General features: G+C 33.9%; 1 protein-coding gene across 17 annotated transcripts; it reads right to left on the bottom strand.

Moving 5' to 3' along the window:
- Nucleotides 1-4,168: 4,168 nt before the first annotated feature.
- LOC132600744 (putative disease resistance RPP13-like protein 1) lies at nucleotides 4,169-15,395 on the bottom strand. 17 transcript variants are annotated; one of them, XM_060314092.1, is made up of 11 exons: nucleotides 15,158-15,395; nucleotides 8,600-12,648; nucleotides 8,422-8,503; nucleotides 7,518-7,554; nucleotides 7,272-7,353; nucleotides 6,832-7,064; nucleotides 6,658-6,727; nucleotides 5,992-6,151; nucleotides 5,546-5,631; nucleotides 4,760-4,874; nucleotides 4,169-4,670 (listed from the first exon to the last, which is right to left on the bottom strand). In XM_060314092.1, the coding sequence occupies exon 2, from the start codon at nucleotides 12,637-12,639 to the stop codon at nucleotides 8,629-8,631; it is 4,011 nt and encodes a 1,336-aa protein (XP_060170075.1). In that variant the 5' UTR covers nucleotides 12,640-12,648; nucleotides 15,158-15,395; the 3' UTR covers nucleotides 4,169-4,670; nucleotides 4,760-4,874; nucleotides 5,546-5,631; nucleotides 5,992-6,151; nucleotides 6,658-6,727; nucleotides 6,832-7,064; nucleotides 7,272-7,353; nucleotides 7,518-7,554; nucleotides 8,422-8,503; nucleotides 8,600-8,628. The 17 variants fall into 17 exon arrangements, with proteins under 17 accessions (XP_060170075.1, XP_060170077.1, XP_060170073.1 ...); XM_060314094.1 differs by having other exon boundaries at nucleotides 6,832-7,005; XM_060314090.1 differs by having other exon boundaries at nucleotides 7,272-7,348.
- Between the last annotated feature and the right edge of the window lie 891 nt (nucleotides 15,396-16,286).

Below are 16,286 nucleotides of genomic sequence, written 5' to 3'. Positions count from 1 at the left end.
TTTTTCTTCTTGTTTACTCTTCGAATCAACATATTCCTTAGAACGCCTAGGATCGTTAATTCTTTTTGAACGATTCTCAGCATAAGAGCCTGCAATGGCAGTTTCATGTTGAGAAATTCCCAAAGAAAAATTAGGAATCGCACATTCGGGTTCTATACTTGTATTTCTCATCGGAGTAGCAGCTTTCTTAGTCATTCCAATTGAATCTAAAAAAAAACAACCAAGAACAAACACTGATAGTTAATTACTTAGACTTGCATTCCTGATTCAAACGAAAAAAAAAAAAAAAACACCCAAAATATAGGTTAAATACACGGTAAAAACTAAAAATCTGTATAGAATCTTACTTTATTTTGGGAATTAGATTTGAAACGTGAGAGAAATCAATGAGTAGTTAATTAGAGATAAAAAAGGAAGTTGAATAATTGAAAAACTGATTTGAAATTTGAGGAAAGTAATGGATATGGTGAACAATGGCGTGTATTTAGGAGGTAGGAGAGAGACACTTTTTTTTTTGCTTAAATTTAGGGGAGTGGGAAGTTATCAGATGAGTGGTAAAAACATGGTAGTTATGTGAAGTAAATATGATATATTTTAGCTACTAAATATAATTATTGAAAAGTTTAATTATGTTCCATAAATAGATAATAATGGAACCTATGCCAAGTAAATTTTACAACATAAAAACCCCCAAAATAGGAACCCAAATGGCCCATTCCCAAGTCCAAACGGCCCTTCAGACCAGACCAAAATAGGCCCAAACTTACCTATTCAGACCAGCCCAAAAGGCCCTCTAAAGCTACTGTTGAAGAACCAATCTCGGGCATTCACTAAAAATAATCTAACGAACCCTATTAAGTCTCATATTTTAATCCTAATAATTCAGCTAGGGTTTCACTTCTGGGGCCTCTCTTTCCTCTTCTACACAATAATCCACCGATCTTCTCAGAAGGACGCTCCCTCTTTCATATTTAACCGAAATTATTCGAAATATAGTTTCTGTACATGTACATGTCATCTGACCAAGTCCGTCCAAAATGCCAGCGTTCGGATTTAAACAGTGTAATAATTCAAAACCCCACCCAAAAAACCCTAGTTGGTCAATATAAATACTTGCTTTCCTACTCATTTTCGAGCCACTTTTCCCTTTGAAGCTATTATTATCTTACTTCATATTGTTTTGTTCAAAGTACTAAGCATTCATTCTCGGATCTTAGCATCTTTCGTGTTCGAGCATAGATTGGAGATCCAAAGTCCCGTTCACTGCACCCACTCTTTATTGTTGAAAATTTACTATATTTTGATTGCATGTTAGCAATCATGTTTTAAAGTTCATTTCAGTATAAAGAAATGTGAATTAGGTCTCATTCACATGCTTAGAAATATAAAATAAAATGAGTATCTGCATAATTCGAAAGAGTAATATTTAGACTGAAGCACGTTCTCATTTTATTTTTTTTAAACCAATTACAAGTGACAGAAACTGGATTTTTTTTCGTTTGATGGAGACCTACATATCAGATCTAAAATGCCTTATTTGAGTTTGAAGTAGTATTTTTGATTGACAAAATAAGTGTGTTGATAGACTAATTGATTTTGGTGTGTTCATCTGTTCATATTTCGGAAACCTCATGCTAAGTCCTTATGAAAATATTTGAAAGCTGCCTGTGATTTCTATTTGTTAATTTAAAATTGTCTTTAGCCCTTAAAATATTATATGATTATTTTATATTGATAAGCAAGAAGACTACCTAATTAATATTATCTAAGCTTAGACATTCTTTTACCGTATCTGTTTGTGAAATTTGATAGCATGTTTCATTTTTCTTACAAGTACAGATTACTCTTCTAATTTCATCTTTTATTTTGTTTTCTTTACCTTGCATGAATAATGGAGTTTCAAGAGTTCTACGTGGAACTCGATGCTATTCCACAATTCTGGCACTGAATCAAAACAACTTTACTCCTTCACTTTGTGTCTCTCGAAACTCATCCTAACATAAGCAAGAAAAGGAGAGGGACGAAGAAAAGAGTCGCCCATTGCATTTTATATTGTCCTACAATTTTTTTTTTGTCTTATGAGTCATTTTTTTAAAATCAATCCCGAACAGTTTTTTAAAAGGGAAACAATATATAGGGTATATTTCTTTTTAACAAAAAAGATGGAGTTGTAAGTGAATTAACTAACTATTTGAAATCAGTTAAATCTTTTGGAGAGCAAAACAAATTTCTTTATATCGTGTTTTGAGGAGGGCCTTTTCGGTCTAAAGTTCTAAGTAATCTTCTGTCTACTTATTTTTCAAGTTTAAGCTAAATCCCATGTAATGATTTAAAATGCTCTATTAAAAAGGTTCAAGTTTGGCTTGTTTTAGGAAAACGATGTTCCCAACTTTTGCTTCATTTTTTGTTTCAAGTATTCTTTTAATACTCAAGTCTTTTTAATCTAAAAACACTTGAGTTATTTTCAAATGACATGAAATTTTAACGCGTAAGTTTTAACAAAATTGCACTAGCATTTGTGTTTAAATGACTTTTCGAAGCCTACTTAATTTACCTAAGTTTAACCGGTTAAGCGCATTTAACGGATTTTAAAGGATGTTTAACACCTTCCTTTTAGGATAATTAGAACCCTTACCTATAATCATATAAGTTGAGTAGACCTTTAAACCAGAGTTAATTTAGCGTTATTTTAGATGTCCTAATTCACCTTAAAAAATAATTAGGTGGCGACTCTTTGCATAATTAATTAAGACTCACCAATATGTTGTACACTATTTTGATCCGGTTAAAAAGGGATATAACACCTTTACCGTTACAAATTGGTGCAAATATACCCCTGCCCTTACACAAATAGTGCAAATATACCTTTTTCTCTAGCGACATTTAAAAAAAAAATCATTTAGCATAGTTTTAATTAAAAAAATGGCACTTGGCTTTAAAAGTAAAGTCTGCTCATTTTTTTTTTTTTGAGTAGACATATTTTTCTAACGTCACATGGAAACATTTTTTTTTTCTGGTAGGTCGGGTCTAGTTTGTTTAAAAAATATCTTCACGGCTTTAAAAAAAAAAAAAAAAAAACCTACCCATTTTTTTAAACGAACCAGACCCGATCTACCCAAAAAAAAAATGTCTACTAAAAAAAAAAGGTACACCTTTTTTTTAAAGCCAAGTGGCATTTTTTTAATTAAAAAATAAGCTAAATAAGTTTTAAAAAATAATTGTTAGCAAAAAGGGTATATTTGCACTGTGTAAAGGCAGGGGTATATTTGCACCATTTTGTAACGATAAGGATATATGTACACAATTTTTTAACGGGGGTATATCTGCTCTAAATCTTAAAGTTGAGGGGTATATTTGCACCTTTTCCCTAAATTATATTGAGGATGAAATTTGGTGCTAAATTTTACAATAAAATGAAAATGGATGAAAAAAGGAAATGGATCAAGCAAGAAGCTTTGTATTAGCTAAAATGCTTTTGAGTGGTTAGCATTATCAAAAGATTCTGTTGATTACAAACTATTTAACGATAAATTACTAGTTAACTTTGAAACTAATTCCTAATTTTTTTTCACAGTGATCATAGAAAGTGATTATGCTCTCTTAAAACACAAGATAAACAATTAAAAATAACTCAAATTGATAGTTTATTTGGTCAAGCTTATAAAATCAGCTTATTTTGATAAGCACTTTTCAAAAAAGTACTTTTAGCCCGAAAAAGTTTGTATTTTACCAATTAATCAAAAAACACTTTTGAACAGCAATTAGTGTTTGACCAAGCTTTTAATAAGTGTTTCTAAATGTATTTTTCTCAACGTGCTTTTCAAAAAAGTGTTTTTGAGTGGAAGCTATTTTTTTAGCTTTTGAAAAACAGCTTCAAGTACTCCACAGAAGCACTTATTTTCTCCCAAAAGCTTGACCAACTCACTTTTTAAAAATAAACACTTATTGGAAAAATAAGCACTTTTGGGGAAAAATAAGTTTGGCCAAACAAGCTACAGTCTCAACAACGACAACATACCCAGTGTAATCCCACAAGTAGGGTCTAGGGAAAGTAAGATGTACACAAACCTTACCTCTACCTTTATGGTATAGAAAGATTGTTTCCGATAGACCATTGGCTCAAAATAAATGTAATCGATACAGAAACGTAGGAAAGAAACTCAAATCAGGGCTGGAAAATCAGTAAATTGGGAGAAACAACATTAAGAATTTATGCACATATTTCTCTCCTCAAAGTCTCCCTTATTTCTTATACAGTTTACAGTGCATTTATACAGTTTACTCTAAACCATTACACCTCCAGAAATCCAGATAACACGGAAAGTCCAATAATCATGTCATCTTTTGCCTTCCGTTGGCCAAGACGTATCCAGAATAAAGAGGACGTCATTGTGCTATAATAGGCAAATACCACATTGGCAAAGGTATATAAGGAAGCGGGTATATAAGGAAGCGAGCCTTAGACCCAAGTGACACGTTTTAAAGTCGTGTTAGCCCAGGCCCAAAGCGAACACTACAAACTATTACAGCTATAGTCCTGATGTTCAATCCACGTGATAGTAAATACCACTTAAAAAATTCAACAGCTTAACCTTCTCGATTTGAGCAAAGAGACCTTCGAAAACTTTTCCCTTCCCAGATAATCGTTGAGCTTTGTCCAAATCCCAACACTGAAAAAGTAATATCTTTTCTATAATCCAACCATAATGTAGAAATATGTTCTTTTGTGCTAACATTAAACAACTTTTTTCTCACGTACCTTTGATTGGAGCCGTATGTTCCATGTGCTGCGAGGCATGCTTCATCTCAAGGAAGACAACGTAGATGGTCGTGTGACTTGGAAATTATTACCTCCTTACTCAAAGAAAACCAAACTGAAAACAAAAGAAAAAGTGTTAGAACTCTTAGCCAATAGACGTATTTTATTTGACTGCCAAGTGAAATAGTTTGACTATGTCATAGTTTTAATAAAGCAATGTCAAGGCTGCCAATTCATCTCTGATACAAATCAATGCTGATGCTGAATAGCAGTGCCAATTCTCAATTTCTCAGCATCTAGCATAGTTTTAATGACATCTCTGATGCAATTAAGTGCTGATTTTCGAGTTCTAAATAGTTGCCATATGCAGTTGACCCCCCACAAAAGGCACAAATACAGACAGGAAAATGAATCTGGAAGATGACAATTTAATATCCAACTACTCTAGAGATTCGAAAAATGAAAAGATTTATCAGTTTTACTTATGAAATGCAGTGCAGTTAGAAACTCAAGATCAAAGAAAAACTCCTGCAATAATAGATGGATCAACAAACTGAAACGACTACTAGACAAGCAAGGAGAAATTTTCAAAAATACTTGGCAGGTTATTTAAAGAGTAAGTGTTGTTCCTAGTAGCATGAACTTCTTTGTTAGATAAGTTCACCACCGATCCTTTCAGATGGGAGCTAGAAATCTTAGGCCAGTCCTCACCTTTCTGAGTGTAAACATGGTTCAAGCAACAGATACCATAAATACATAGTTCAGTGATAGGAAATTAATGATTACCAGAACATAGAGGGATGCGGGAAGACTTTATCGACGCATATTGGATACAATCATTAACCTGAAACACCTCTTCCTTGATCAACACACTGGAAAAAAGGAAACAACAACAGTACATGAATTTGCTATTGAGATGAAACTTCAAGCAGTACATGAACTAAAATCTTCAAGCAAGATTAGTTCATGTTTCAGAATACATGCACATCCAGCTGACATATCTACCTATGTTAATGGTAAAAGATTTGTAGTACATTAGCATTACTTTATGGCTACACGGTGGAAGTAGACGCTCCACGCTGCTTAACCATATTTAAGAAAAAGAAGAATTTACAAACAAGCAACGGCCTATTGTAATTTGGACAAAATATCAGTTCTGATCGTTAATACCACTGGATCATTTAATTGATACTATAAAATGACTAGTCCTTTTAATAGGTGTTCATACTTACAGAATTTTGCCCAATATTTGGTTCAAAGACTGATCAAGAGAAGTACTTCTCCTCGCAGTTTGTTGACAGACCACATTCGAGGTGATTTTCTATTCAATGGAGAATTTTAGCCCGACTCTCATTTCACCAACTGAGCTAAGAACATATCATTACCAAAATCCTGATCAAGAAAAAAATTGAAGCCAGGTGATTCATTGTTCTGATGCTTTTAGATGTTAAGTTATCTGGAAACGACCGCTTGTATTTTTTATATATAGAAACTAGAACTTTCTTCCACATGCACTTTCAATATCCTATTAGAGACTCTGCATTTCCGGAGGGCAATAAGATTCTACACGTTATCAAAGCACAATGGTGAACACAACTCCCTCCTTTCTCAAGTCACTGGAAAAGTTGAAACATGAACTAGGCGGGCGTATTCGCAGCGGTAATTCTATTGAGTTTATCTTCAGCTTTTTCAAATAAGATTGCCTCATATTTCATAAGACTATGCACATATGGCCGACGTATCAACATATTGCGAATGATAAAAAGGCTTCTAGTTTATTAATATTACGCTTTGCTATGAACTTCCTAGATAAAATTATTACTCCTGTTTCCTACCTAAACTAGGTCTTTCTTTTTTTTCTCACAATGTATAAAATTTCTGTAGTTGCAACATGTTACCTCTTTTCTCATCTTTCATCCTGATCTGAAGATGCTTCATCGGCTTCACAGTGTCAAAGGACGCTACATGCTGCTCAACAAGATTTAACACAGGAAAAGAATTAATAAACAAGAAAAGAGAAGTAACAAAAAATAAAAAGCTAGCTATTGAAAATAAGAAAACGAGTAAGTTACATTTATCAGAGCACCACTCGTTTTAATCATTACAGGTATTCCAGGTCAATTTAGATGTAGGAAATATGAGCAATTTTTGGCAAGTAATCCCCTTCTCAAATTCTAGATGCGGTTCGAGCAACAGACAGTTGGAAATACATAGTTCAGACATGGAAGAGAGCAGTCCCATAGTATCTGGAAGCGATTGGAGATTACGTCAATTATATATACGCGGCTCGGAGATTGAACAACTCCTACAATGACAATGGATCAACCACCAAATAAAGCTAATAGACAAGCAAAGGAGAATTCCACAAAATTAACTGTCAAGTTATCTACATGTTAAAGCACAATGAATAAAGCACTTCTAAATGAAGAAGAACCGGGTATGAAAATTTTCCTTCAAAATTTTTGCTTTCCAAGCTTGATGTAGTCTTATTACAGGGAATAGGCAAACATACTTGATTGTGAAACAGAGATTTCATTTTACAAGCATTTGTGCACTCCCTAGTAATTCCACAAATTGATTGAACAATTCCTGCACTAATAAATGGATCAACGAACTGAAACGACCAATAGACAAGCGAGGAGAAGTTTTCAAATATAACTGGCAGGTTATCTAGAGAGTAAGTTGTGCTTCTAATAGCACGAACTTCATCTTTAGACGAAAAATAAAAAGCTACTGAAAAGACAAAAAATGAACTTACATATAATAGCTTCCATGATGGGGAATAATTTTCCAGTCTGCAAGATTTGAGGGAGAACATAGGTTAATAGACAAGAAAAGAGAGTCTTAGTAGACATTTGACCATGCGATATGAAATTATTTTGATTTCAAATCAGCATTTGTTTATGCAATTTGTACAAAATTTCAAATTCAACTTCATATCATGATTTCAAATCCCAAATTCTCCAAAAAGGTATGATTTAGGATTCCAAATCATGATTTCAATTTTTTTTAAATGTAAAACTTAACCCATAAGTTTATATTTTGTAAAAAAATGTCCATAAGTTGATAGATATATTTACCGACCATGTTTACCAACCATTTATATCAAATATTAAAAGATTTGCAAGTTGGTAGTATATTATAACAAATTTAGTTTCTTTTTATTGAACTAAAGTTCGATCAATTGTTGTTATATTTTTTAGAAAGGCCTTATAGTAGCGTATTAATTTTGTTATGAAGTATGATTTGCTCATTTGGTAAGATTGTATAAGAATTGGGAATGTTTTGATGGTTTTTACTACTTGTGAGGTTTTTATGTCTATGAGAAAAAATATAACTTAAGAAATCCAAATTGCATGTCCAAACAAAACTTCAACTTCAAATCATCATGATTTCAAATCATGTCCAAACGGCTCCATAAAAGATTACTAGTTCACTAATATTACATTAAGAAAAGAGAGTCTTTCTTAATAGTCAAGTAAGATGAAGAGTGAGATATATAACAAGAATTCATGAATTGCTATTGAGATGAAATTCCAAAGGCAATAAACATATATGTGCTTGGTAACAGATTACTAGCTCATTAATATTACATTGAGCTATCAACTTTCCAAAGCAAATTATTTCAATTCCTACCTATAGCAGATTTCGTTTTTTATTACCTTTTTTTCCGTCATTTTAAATTAAATTCATCCCCAATCTGAAGATGATTCCTTGGCTTTGCAGTGCAATAGACGCTCCACACTGCTCAGCAAGAATTTAAAAAGGAAAAGAATTAACAAAAAAGCAAAGGGATAGTAAACAAAAATAAAAAGCTTCTGTGGGAAAAGAATAACTTACATCTGTCGGAGCGCCATTCGTTTGAATCATCACAGGCATTGCCCATCGATATCTATGTAGGGAATTTGAGCAATATTTGGCCAGTATTCCCCTCTCTCAAATTCTAGGAGTGGTTTGAGCAATGGGCAGTTGGAAATAGATAGGTAAAAGAGGAAAGAGGGCATCCCTTTTACTGGAAGGGATTGGAGATTAGGGCAATTACTGATGGTCAGCTTAGAGAGGGAGGAGGGCATCCCTTTTACTAGAAGGGATTGGAGATTAGGGCAATTACTAATGGTCAGCTTAGAGAGGGAGGAGGGCATCCCTTTTACTGGAAGGGATTGGAGATTAGGGCAATCCCAGATCTGTAGACATTGAAGAGAAGTGAGGCGCAGAAGATCTTCCATCGGTAGTGAATGGAGATGGTGGGCATCTAATATTATCTCAGCAAGAGATGAGGGAAGCCCTTCTTCCAGCAGTGATTGAATTTGAGGTAACCTACCAGTATATAGATATTCAAGAGAGGTGAGGCTTTTGAGAACTTGGCTGCTTAATGTTTTCAGATTGGATATTTCAAGACTTCGAATAGAGCTAGGCAACTCCCAATTCTCATCAACAAGAATCTCTTCATCGCTGCCATCATGGAAGATGTGTAACTCTTTGAGACAGGGGAGTCTCTGTAAATGCCACTCCTTTCGGCCATTCACCAGTTTCTTGCAATAGCAGATCTGAAGGACTTCTAAATTGAAAGGCAATTCTCCTTCAGGAAAGGACTCTATTTCTGGACATTCAAACAGTGTCAGTTCCTTAAGAGATGGAAGGAGTTCCTGCATACGTTCTGGCAGCCACTTCAGCTTCTCGCAGTTGTAAATAATCAATGACGTCATCTGAGTCCCACATGCCACCGAAAGTCTTTTAACATTCTCACAAACACTAATTTGGAGAGTTTCAGTCCCAGTAGGAATCAAAAGCCTTTTAAGGTTGTGGCAATTATTTATACTCAAATCACGTGCTCTGGGGACCAACTCAGGTGATATATCATCTATAGAATCACATCCTTTTAGTTTCAATCTGTCCAGAAACATCTCACCAACTGACGCCTCCAATTTCAGTTTCCCACAATAATATATCTTTATTGTCTTCAAGGTATTCGACAGAATGCTAATAGGTAAGGAGGTCAGAGACAGACAATCATGAATTTCTAATTGAGCAATCTGCTTCATTCCCTGAAGTTGGGATGTAAACAGTTCAATGTCATCAAAAAGAACTCCAACCTTAGGAGAACCATAAACTCTAAACTCTTTCAAATTTGAAAGTTGGATAGGTGTCTCCAAATTGAGTTCAGGACATTTTGAAATTCTCAATGTTGTTAGAGAACAAAGATTTTCAGGAAACTTTCCGATCAACTTGGGGCAATCTTCAATTGAAAGGTCCCGAAGTGCAGCGAACTCTCCGTTCCCTAGTACATGCCACTGCTTCCACTCCGGCATCTCCTCAATTATAAGTTTCTCAAGAGAGTTAAAAGGATTTTTGGAGGACGAACTGCCATAGAATTCTTCAGTCATCTCTGTTATTCGATCCATCCTTCTAATGGCGAGGAATTTCAATGAAGGAAGTTGTCCTAGTGATGGCAAGGAAAAACAGTTCTCGCACTTGCTAAGAGACAATTTCACCAGCAGCTTAAGAAACGAATAATCAGCAAACCAATTTGGAAATTCTGTCCCTCTATATCTAGCGATTTTGAGTTCTTTTATGTTTCTACTTGGTTTTAGCTCATCAAGTATGTATCTTTCTATTTGTGAATTGTTGGCAATACTTTTACTCCACTTCAATGATAACATCTGAACATGTTCCTTTTCCTTCATCTTTGCCTTCTGAGCTTCCCTTCTATCAACCACATTTTGCAACTCTAGAATTGATAGAGTTCCATACAAGTTATGTAGTTCACCCAAATCTCTTATTCTCGAATCACTGCAACCAGTCAGAAGAAACTTAGCTCCCACTAGCACATGGAGGCTTTTCAACTTACTTTGTTGTAGCGGCATCTCCAAGAGAAGAGTGCCGCTAATGTCAAGGTGACACAAGTTGATCAACCTTTCCATCTGCGGTGGTAACTCCTTAAGACAACTACAATGTGACAGGAGAAGTGTCTCTAAGTTATACAGTGCACAAATGGAATCTGGTAATTTTCTTATCGCTGTCCGAGAAAGGTCCAAATATCTTAGGAGTTTTAATTTGATAAACAAGACATTCGGCAACTCCGTAATCTTATAACGAGACAGTGATAGTGCCCTTAAGGATCTTAGTGTTGGCAATATGTTATGCAGCACCCTCTTGCTTAGATCAATCAAGCTATCGCGACCCATATGTTTTGGTAAAGAGATATTGATTGGAAGCAATGTCCTCAGCTGCTCCAAATTGCAGAGGGGTTTCAACTCTAGAAATTCACCATCAAATCCCATTGAATATGACAGGTGTCGACTTTTTCCCAAAACATGAGATCCTTCGTTATCTTCCAACCTGATACAACCTTTTGAAGATGCAATTTGGGCCACATCATTGACAAGGTCATGCATTAAGAATCTCTCCAGATTCCATTTAGAAGACACTAGGACCCTTTCGAACAATGATCTGGATCTCAAATCGAGAAAATCTTTCTCACCTGAATCCAAATGCTGTACAAGACCATTTGCAATCCACAGGTGAATAACTTGGTCTTTGCTAAATTGATAATCTTTGGGATATATTGAACAATAAGCAAAACATTGCTTTAAACGTGCAGGAAGATCATTGTAGCTCAACATCAATGCTGGTAATATATCATTCGAATGACTTGGCAGCTCCCATATTTCACTTCTTAAAATGTCTCTCCACTGATCAACCTCTGGTTTGGAGCGTAAAATACCAGCAAGTGCCTTTAGAGCTAAAGGCAATCCTTTGCACTTGTGTGCAATTTGTTTTCCAACCTCTTCAAGTTCTGGATGTTTCATAGGATCTATGTTTTCAAATGCATGCCTTTTGAATAAAGACCAAGATACTTCACTCGACAAAGTCCCCACGTTGATTGCCTCACTACCCATCATCAAGGCAACACTCTCCTTACGTGTCGTCACGATGATCTTACTTCCTATATTTCCTTGTACAAAAAGATTTCTCAAGTCATCCCACTCATTATAGTTATCATTCCACACGTCATCAAGGACAACAAGAAACCTTTTTCCCTTTAGGCTTTCCTTCAATTTGACCTGTAGCTGATTGAGATTGTTATCAATCTTTAAGTCAAATGAGTCGATTTCCTGCAGTAACCCTTTTGTTATTCTGAGAGCATCATATGGTTCAGACACACAATACCAAGCTTTCAAATCAAATTGGTTTTTCACCTTCTCATCATTGTAAACCACTTTAGCAAGTGTTGTCTTGCCCACGCCCCCCATGCCAACAATAGGGACTACAGTCAGATTTTTTCCATTTGCATCTTCAGACAGTAAACGTCCAACCAATTTCTCTCTTTCATCCTCCCTACCAAAGATACCAGATTCACCAACCAAAGAAGTTGAAGGTGTCCTAGTTTCCTGTTTAGTCGAAACAAAATGTTTCTTCAAGCCAAGGTAACCAATTTGCTCTTGCAAGCCCTTCACCGTTTCAATGGTGCCTTCCAACTTCTTCCTTATGTTACGAAAAAATTCGTCATGTAGGCCCAAGTGAAGGCCAATTACCTGCAAGTAGCTTATTCCTTCAGCAATGTTTTGATGCTGACCTTCCACCTTAAGCCTCAAAGCTTCATAATTGACTTCTTCTATTAAGTTTTCAGCACCGTCCACAGCATCTCGAAGCTCGTTAAGCCACTGGCTCACACATGGATCTGATGCTTGCTTATTCTCTGCATCACTTAGAACAACTTGAAGGCCAGGCAAAATCATCCTCAGCTTCCCTAACAGCAGAACACCATCCTTATGCTTCTGAAACATCTTGAGCAGCTCACCCTGAGGAGCAAGCCTATCAAAGAGAACATTCAAAGCTGAAGAGAGAAATGCACCACCAACTGCTAAGCCAACCTCCATTTTCGAAATCTGCAAAGCGAAACAAGGAACCACAAAATGACTTTAAGAATTTTGAGAAGATTAATAATGTTTCTATCTTAGAATAATCTCATGAATATTAGCTTTGTTTGGCCAATTTAATTTTCTCTTCAAAAGTACATATTTTTTTAATAAGTATTTTTTTTTTAAAGTAGGATATTTTATTAAGTTTTTGGGTGAAAATAAATATTTTTAACAGTATCAGAAGCAATTTTTCAGAAGCTAAAAATAGCAACTTTTGCCCAAAAGTGCTTTTGAGAAAAATACAATTAGAAACACTTTTTAAAAATTTAGTCAAACACTAATTGCTACTCAAAAGTAATTTTTAAATCAATCGGCCAAACACAAACTATTTTTCGCCAAAAGTATTTTTTTGAAAAATAGTTAAAAAAAATACTTTTTAGAAGCTTGACCAAACATATTATATGTTTAGTCTACTTTCTTCATTTAATTTTTTTAAAAAAAAAAAACATTCTTGAAAATAAATTATTGGCGAAGTCTATATTTAACAAAATTGGATTGGATTCCTTGTTTGAATGGCACTTTACATTCACACATGAGCTAAAAAGTACCAAGATTACCCTAACTACAAATAATTAAATGAGGGGTGGTTAAAGTTTCACATATCTTTTCATTTTTAATATCCTAGTGGAAGAAAAAAAATTTAGGGCCCGTGTGTCCATGAGAATTATTCACTTTTTTCAGGAATATTTTCTTACTTTTTTTACTTTATGGTGTTTGGCCATAAAAAATCCAAATACAACTTGAAGTTATATTTGAAATTTGAAAAATAACAAAAACTTATTTTTCACCTTTTTTTTCCCACTTTTTTCACTTTCAATACATTCAAACAACCAAATATTCTTTGCAAAAACTATAACCAAACATAACTCCATCTTCAGCTCCAACTTCGACTCCAACTCCAAAATATCAAATAAAGTGAAAAATATTTGATTTTCATAGCCAAACGCCTACTTATATTATGTGGGTCCAAATAAATTGTGTCATTAAGGGTGAAATTTGGATGCTAATTTTACATATTTCCAAAATAGAGAAAGATATAGTTCTATAGCCCAGAAAAAGAAAGATATACTCTTGTTGATGTTTGATGATCATGCAAAAGAAAGAATACGAGTTTGATAGGCAAGATAGGACAATGATACTCAAAATCAAGATGATTTTAAGAAAGGGAAAACTGTCAAATATAGCCCTTTACTTTATTTTATTAACTAACTTTATCATCTGTTACACATTGCGGCCAATTATACCCTTGCCGTGTTCAAAGTTCACATATATACCCTTATTTGGATAGAATCCCAAATCAATCTAAATTACCCGATTGCCTCTTTTAACTCGACCCGCAACCCTACCACCATCTCCTTCAGCAGCAATAACCTAAGATTTATTTTGTTATATTATAAAAATTCAATTACATCTAGCTATTTTGCAGGAAAACACTATTGGTTAGTGAGTCCCTATTGCACCAAAAAAAAAAAAAACCCTATTGCACCAAAAAAAAAAAAAAACACCTAAAAAATGTATCGAAATCTATGGAGCTAATAGAGATCCGAATGTAAAGCCAAAAGAGCATTAATTTGCTGTCGAAAATTAAAAGAAAAAGATAAAATGAAAAATAATCACGAATTATCTCCCTAGAAACCTCGGAATAATCACTGTAAGTCTTAGGGCTGCGGGTCGGGTTAAAGAGGCAATGGGATAATTTAGGTTAATTTCGAATTCCATCCAAATGGGGATATATGTGTAAAGTTTGAAGATGACAGGGGTATAATTGGCCGCAATGTATAACGGATGATCAAGTTAGCTAATAAAATATATCGGTTATATTTAACCTTTTTCCCTGAGAATTGAGACCCGTTTGGCCATACGGATGATCAAGTTAGCTAATAAAATATATCGGTTATATTTAACCTTTTTCCCTGAGAATTGAGACCCGTTTGGCCATAAGAATTATTCACTTTTTTTCGAAATTTTTTTCACTTTTTTCAAAAATCAGTATTTGGCCATGAAAATTCTTTTATCACTTTTTTCACAACTAAAACCTTGTTGGAAAAATACATTTCAACAACAAAATATTATTTGCAAAAATTATGGCCAAAAACATCTCCAACTTCAAAATTCAAAAAAAAAAAAAAATGGGTTTCTATGGCCAAACGGGTCCTAAGTAAGCGTTTGGCCATAGGAATCATTCAACTTTTTCCGGATTTTTTTTTTTTTTACTTTTTTCCGAAATGAAAATTCCAAATACAACTTCTGAAAAACAATAAAAACTTGTTTTCCAAATTTTTCACCTTTTTCACAACCAAAATAAGTACATTTCAACAAAAAAATATATTTTTAAAAACTATGATTAAACACAACTCTAACTTTAATTACAACTCTAAAATTTCAAAAAAAAATGATTTTTTTTTTTATTTCTATGACCAAACGCCTACTTAATGTTTCCATCTACAAATACTCACTACTAAGAATTTTATCATACCTGTTGAATGACGAGTAATTTGCAAAGAAGAATGATCAGTGATTTTCTCTCTCTATTGATCAGTGATTTTCTCTCTCTATCTCTTTAGCTAGCGATCTTACTTGTAATTGAAACAAATATGTTTACTAGCATTAGTAGCCACAGTCTACAACTGACAGCCATAAGAAAAGAAAATAAGCGAAACTGTCCTTTTTTCTCTTTTCTAAAAGCATGACTTTTCATACAACAACAAAAAAAAATTCATAATGGAGTCTGATTTCTTGATTATTTATTACTATCTCAATTGAATAATTGAAGCAAGAGAACAAGGGGTCGTTTGGTGTATGATATAGGTTGAGATATTTCAGCACTAATTTTTTATATCGTATTTAATAGGAACTATAAATTTATTTTGGGATAAATTTATATCTTTTATCAAAAACGGTACAAAATGAAGCCTTATCATGGGATATCCCACCTTATCCCACTTATTCTGGAATTATTTTATCCTATCTGGAAGATGTTATAAAATAATTCCAAAAAGTGAGATAAATTAATCCCGAAATTATAATTCTGAGATAATTTTAGCTAACTATCAAACAACCACCAATTGTATTAGGGGTGTAGAACACGGCCCAGGTGGGAAACTGAAAAATGAAAGATTTCTCCACACGTCATTATAGTGTTAAAAGGACTACCATTATCATGAATATGTTTCTAAAATTTTCACCTTTTTTTTTTTCCTTAAAGTCTAAGTGGAATATTAATTTGTAAACTTTTCGTTAATAATAATATTATACTTCTGCTATCATTCCTAGAAAAGTTAGGATCACCTGAATTGAAATAATTAAATCACGTCTCAATATAACAACATACCTAAAAAAAATTATTTGTTCTCTCATTTATTTTTCTAAAGGATCGATTTTGATTATTTTTTTTCCACTATACAACATTATGTTAAAATATCATATCCAAATTTATACTTTCAAAATAAAAGATAAGATCAAGAGAAAAGCAAAGACTAATGGAGTATTGTTGATTAATCAATATTACTCTCCCAACCGAATAATTGAGGCAAGAGAGGAAGGTAACTTTTGCTTTATGTCTATTCATTACTTTTGCTTTATGTATTTTCCATTTTTCAACAGCT

The sequence above is a fragment of the Lycium barbarum genome, chromosome 6 (genome assembly GCF_019175385.1).
Source record: "Lycium barbarum isolate Lr01 chromosome 6, ASM1917538v2, whole genome shotgun sequence".
Lineage (NCBI taxonomy): Eukaryota > Viridiplantae > Streptophyta > Magnoliopsida > Solanales > Solanaceae > Lycium > Lycium barbarum.
Note: the sequence above shows the minus strand (reverse complement) of the source record. Positions and strands in the feature narration are given on the sequence as shown.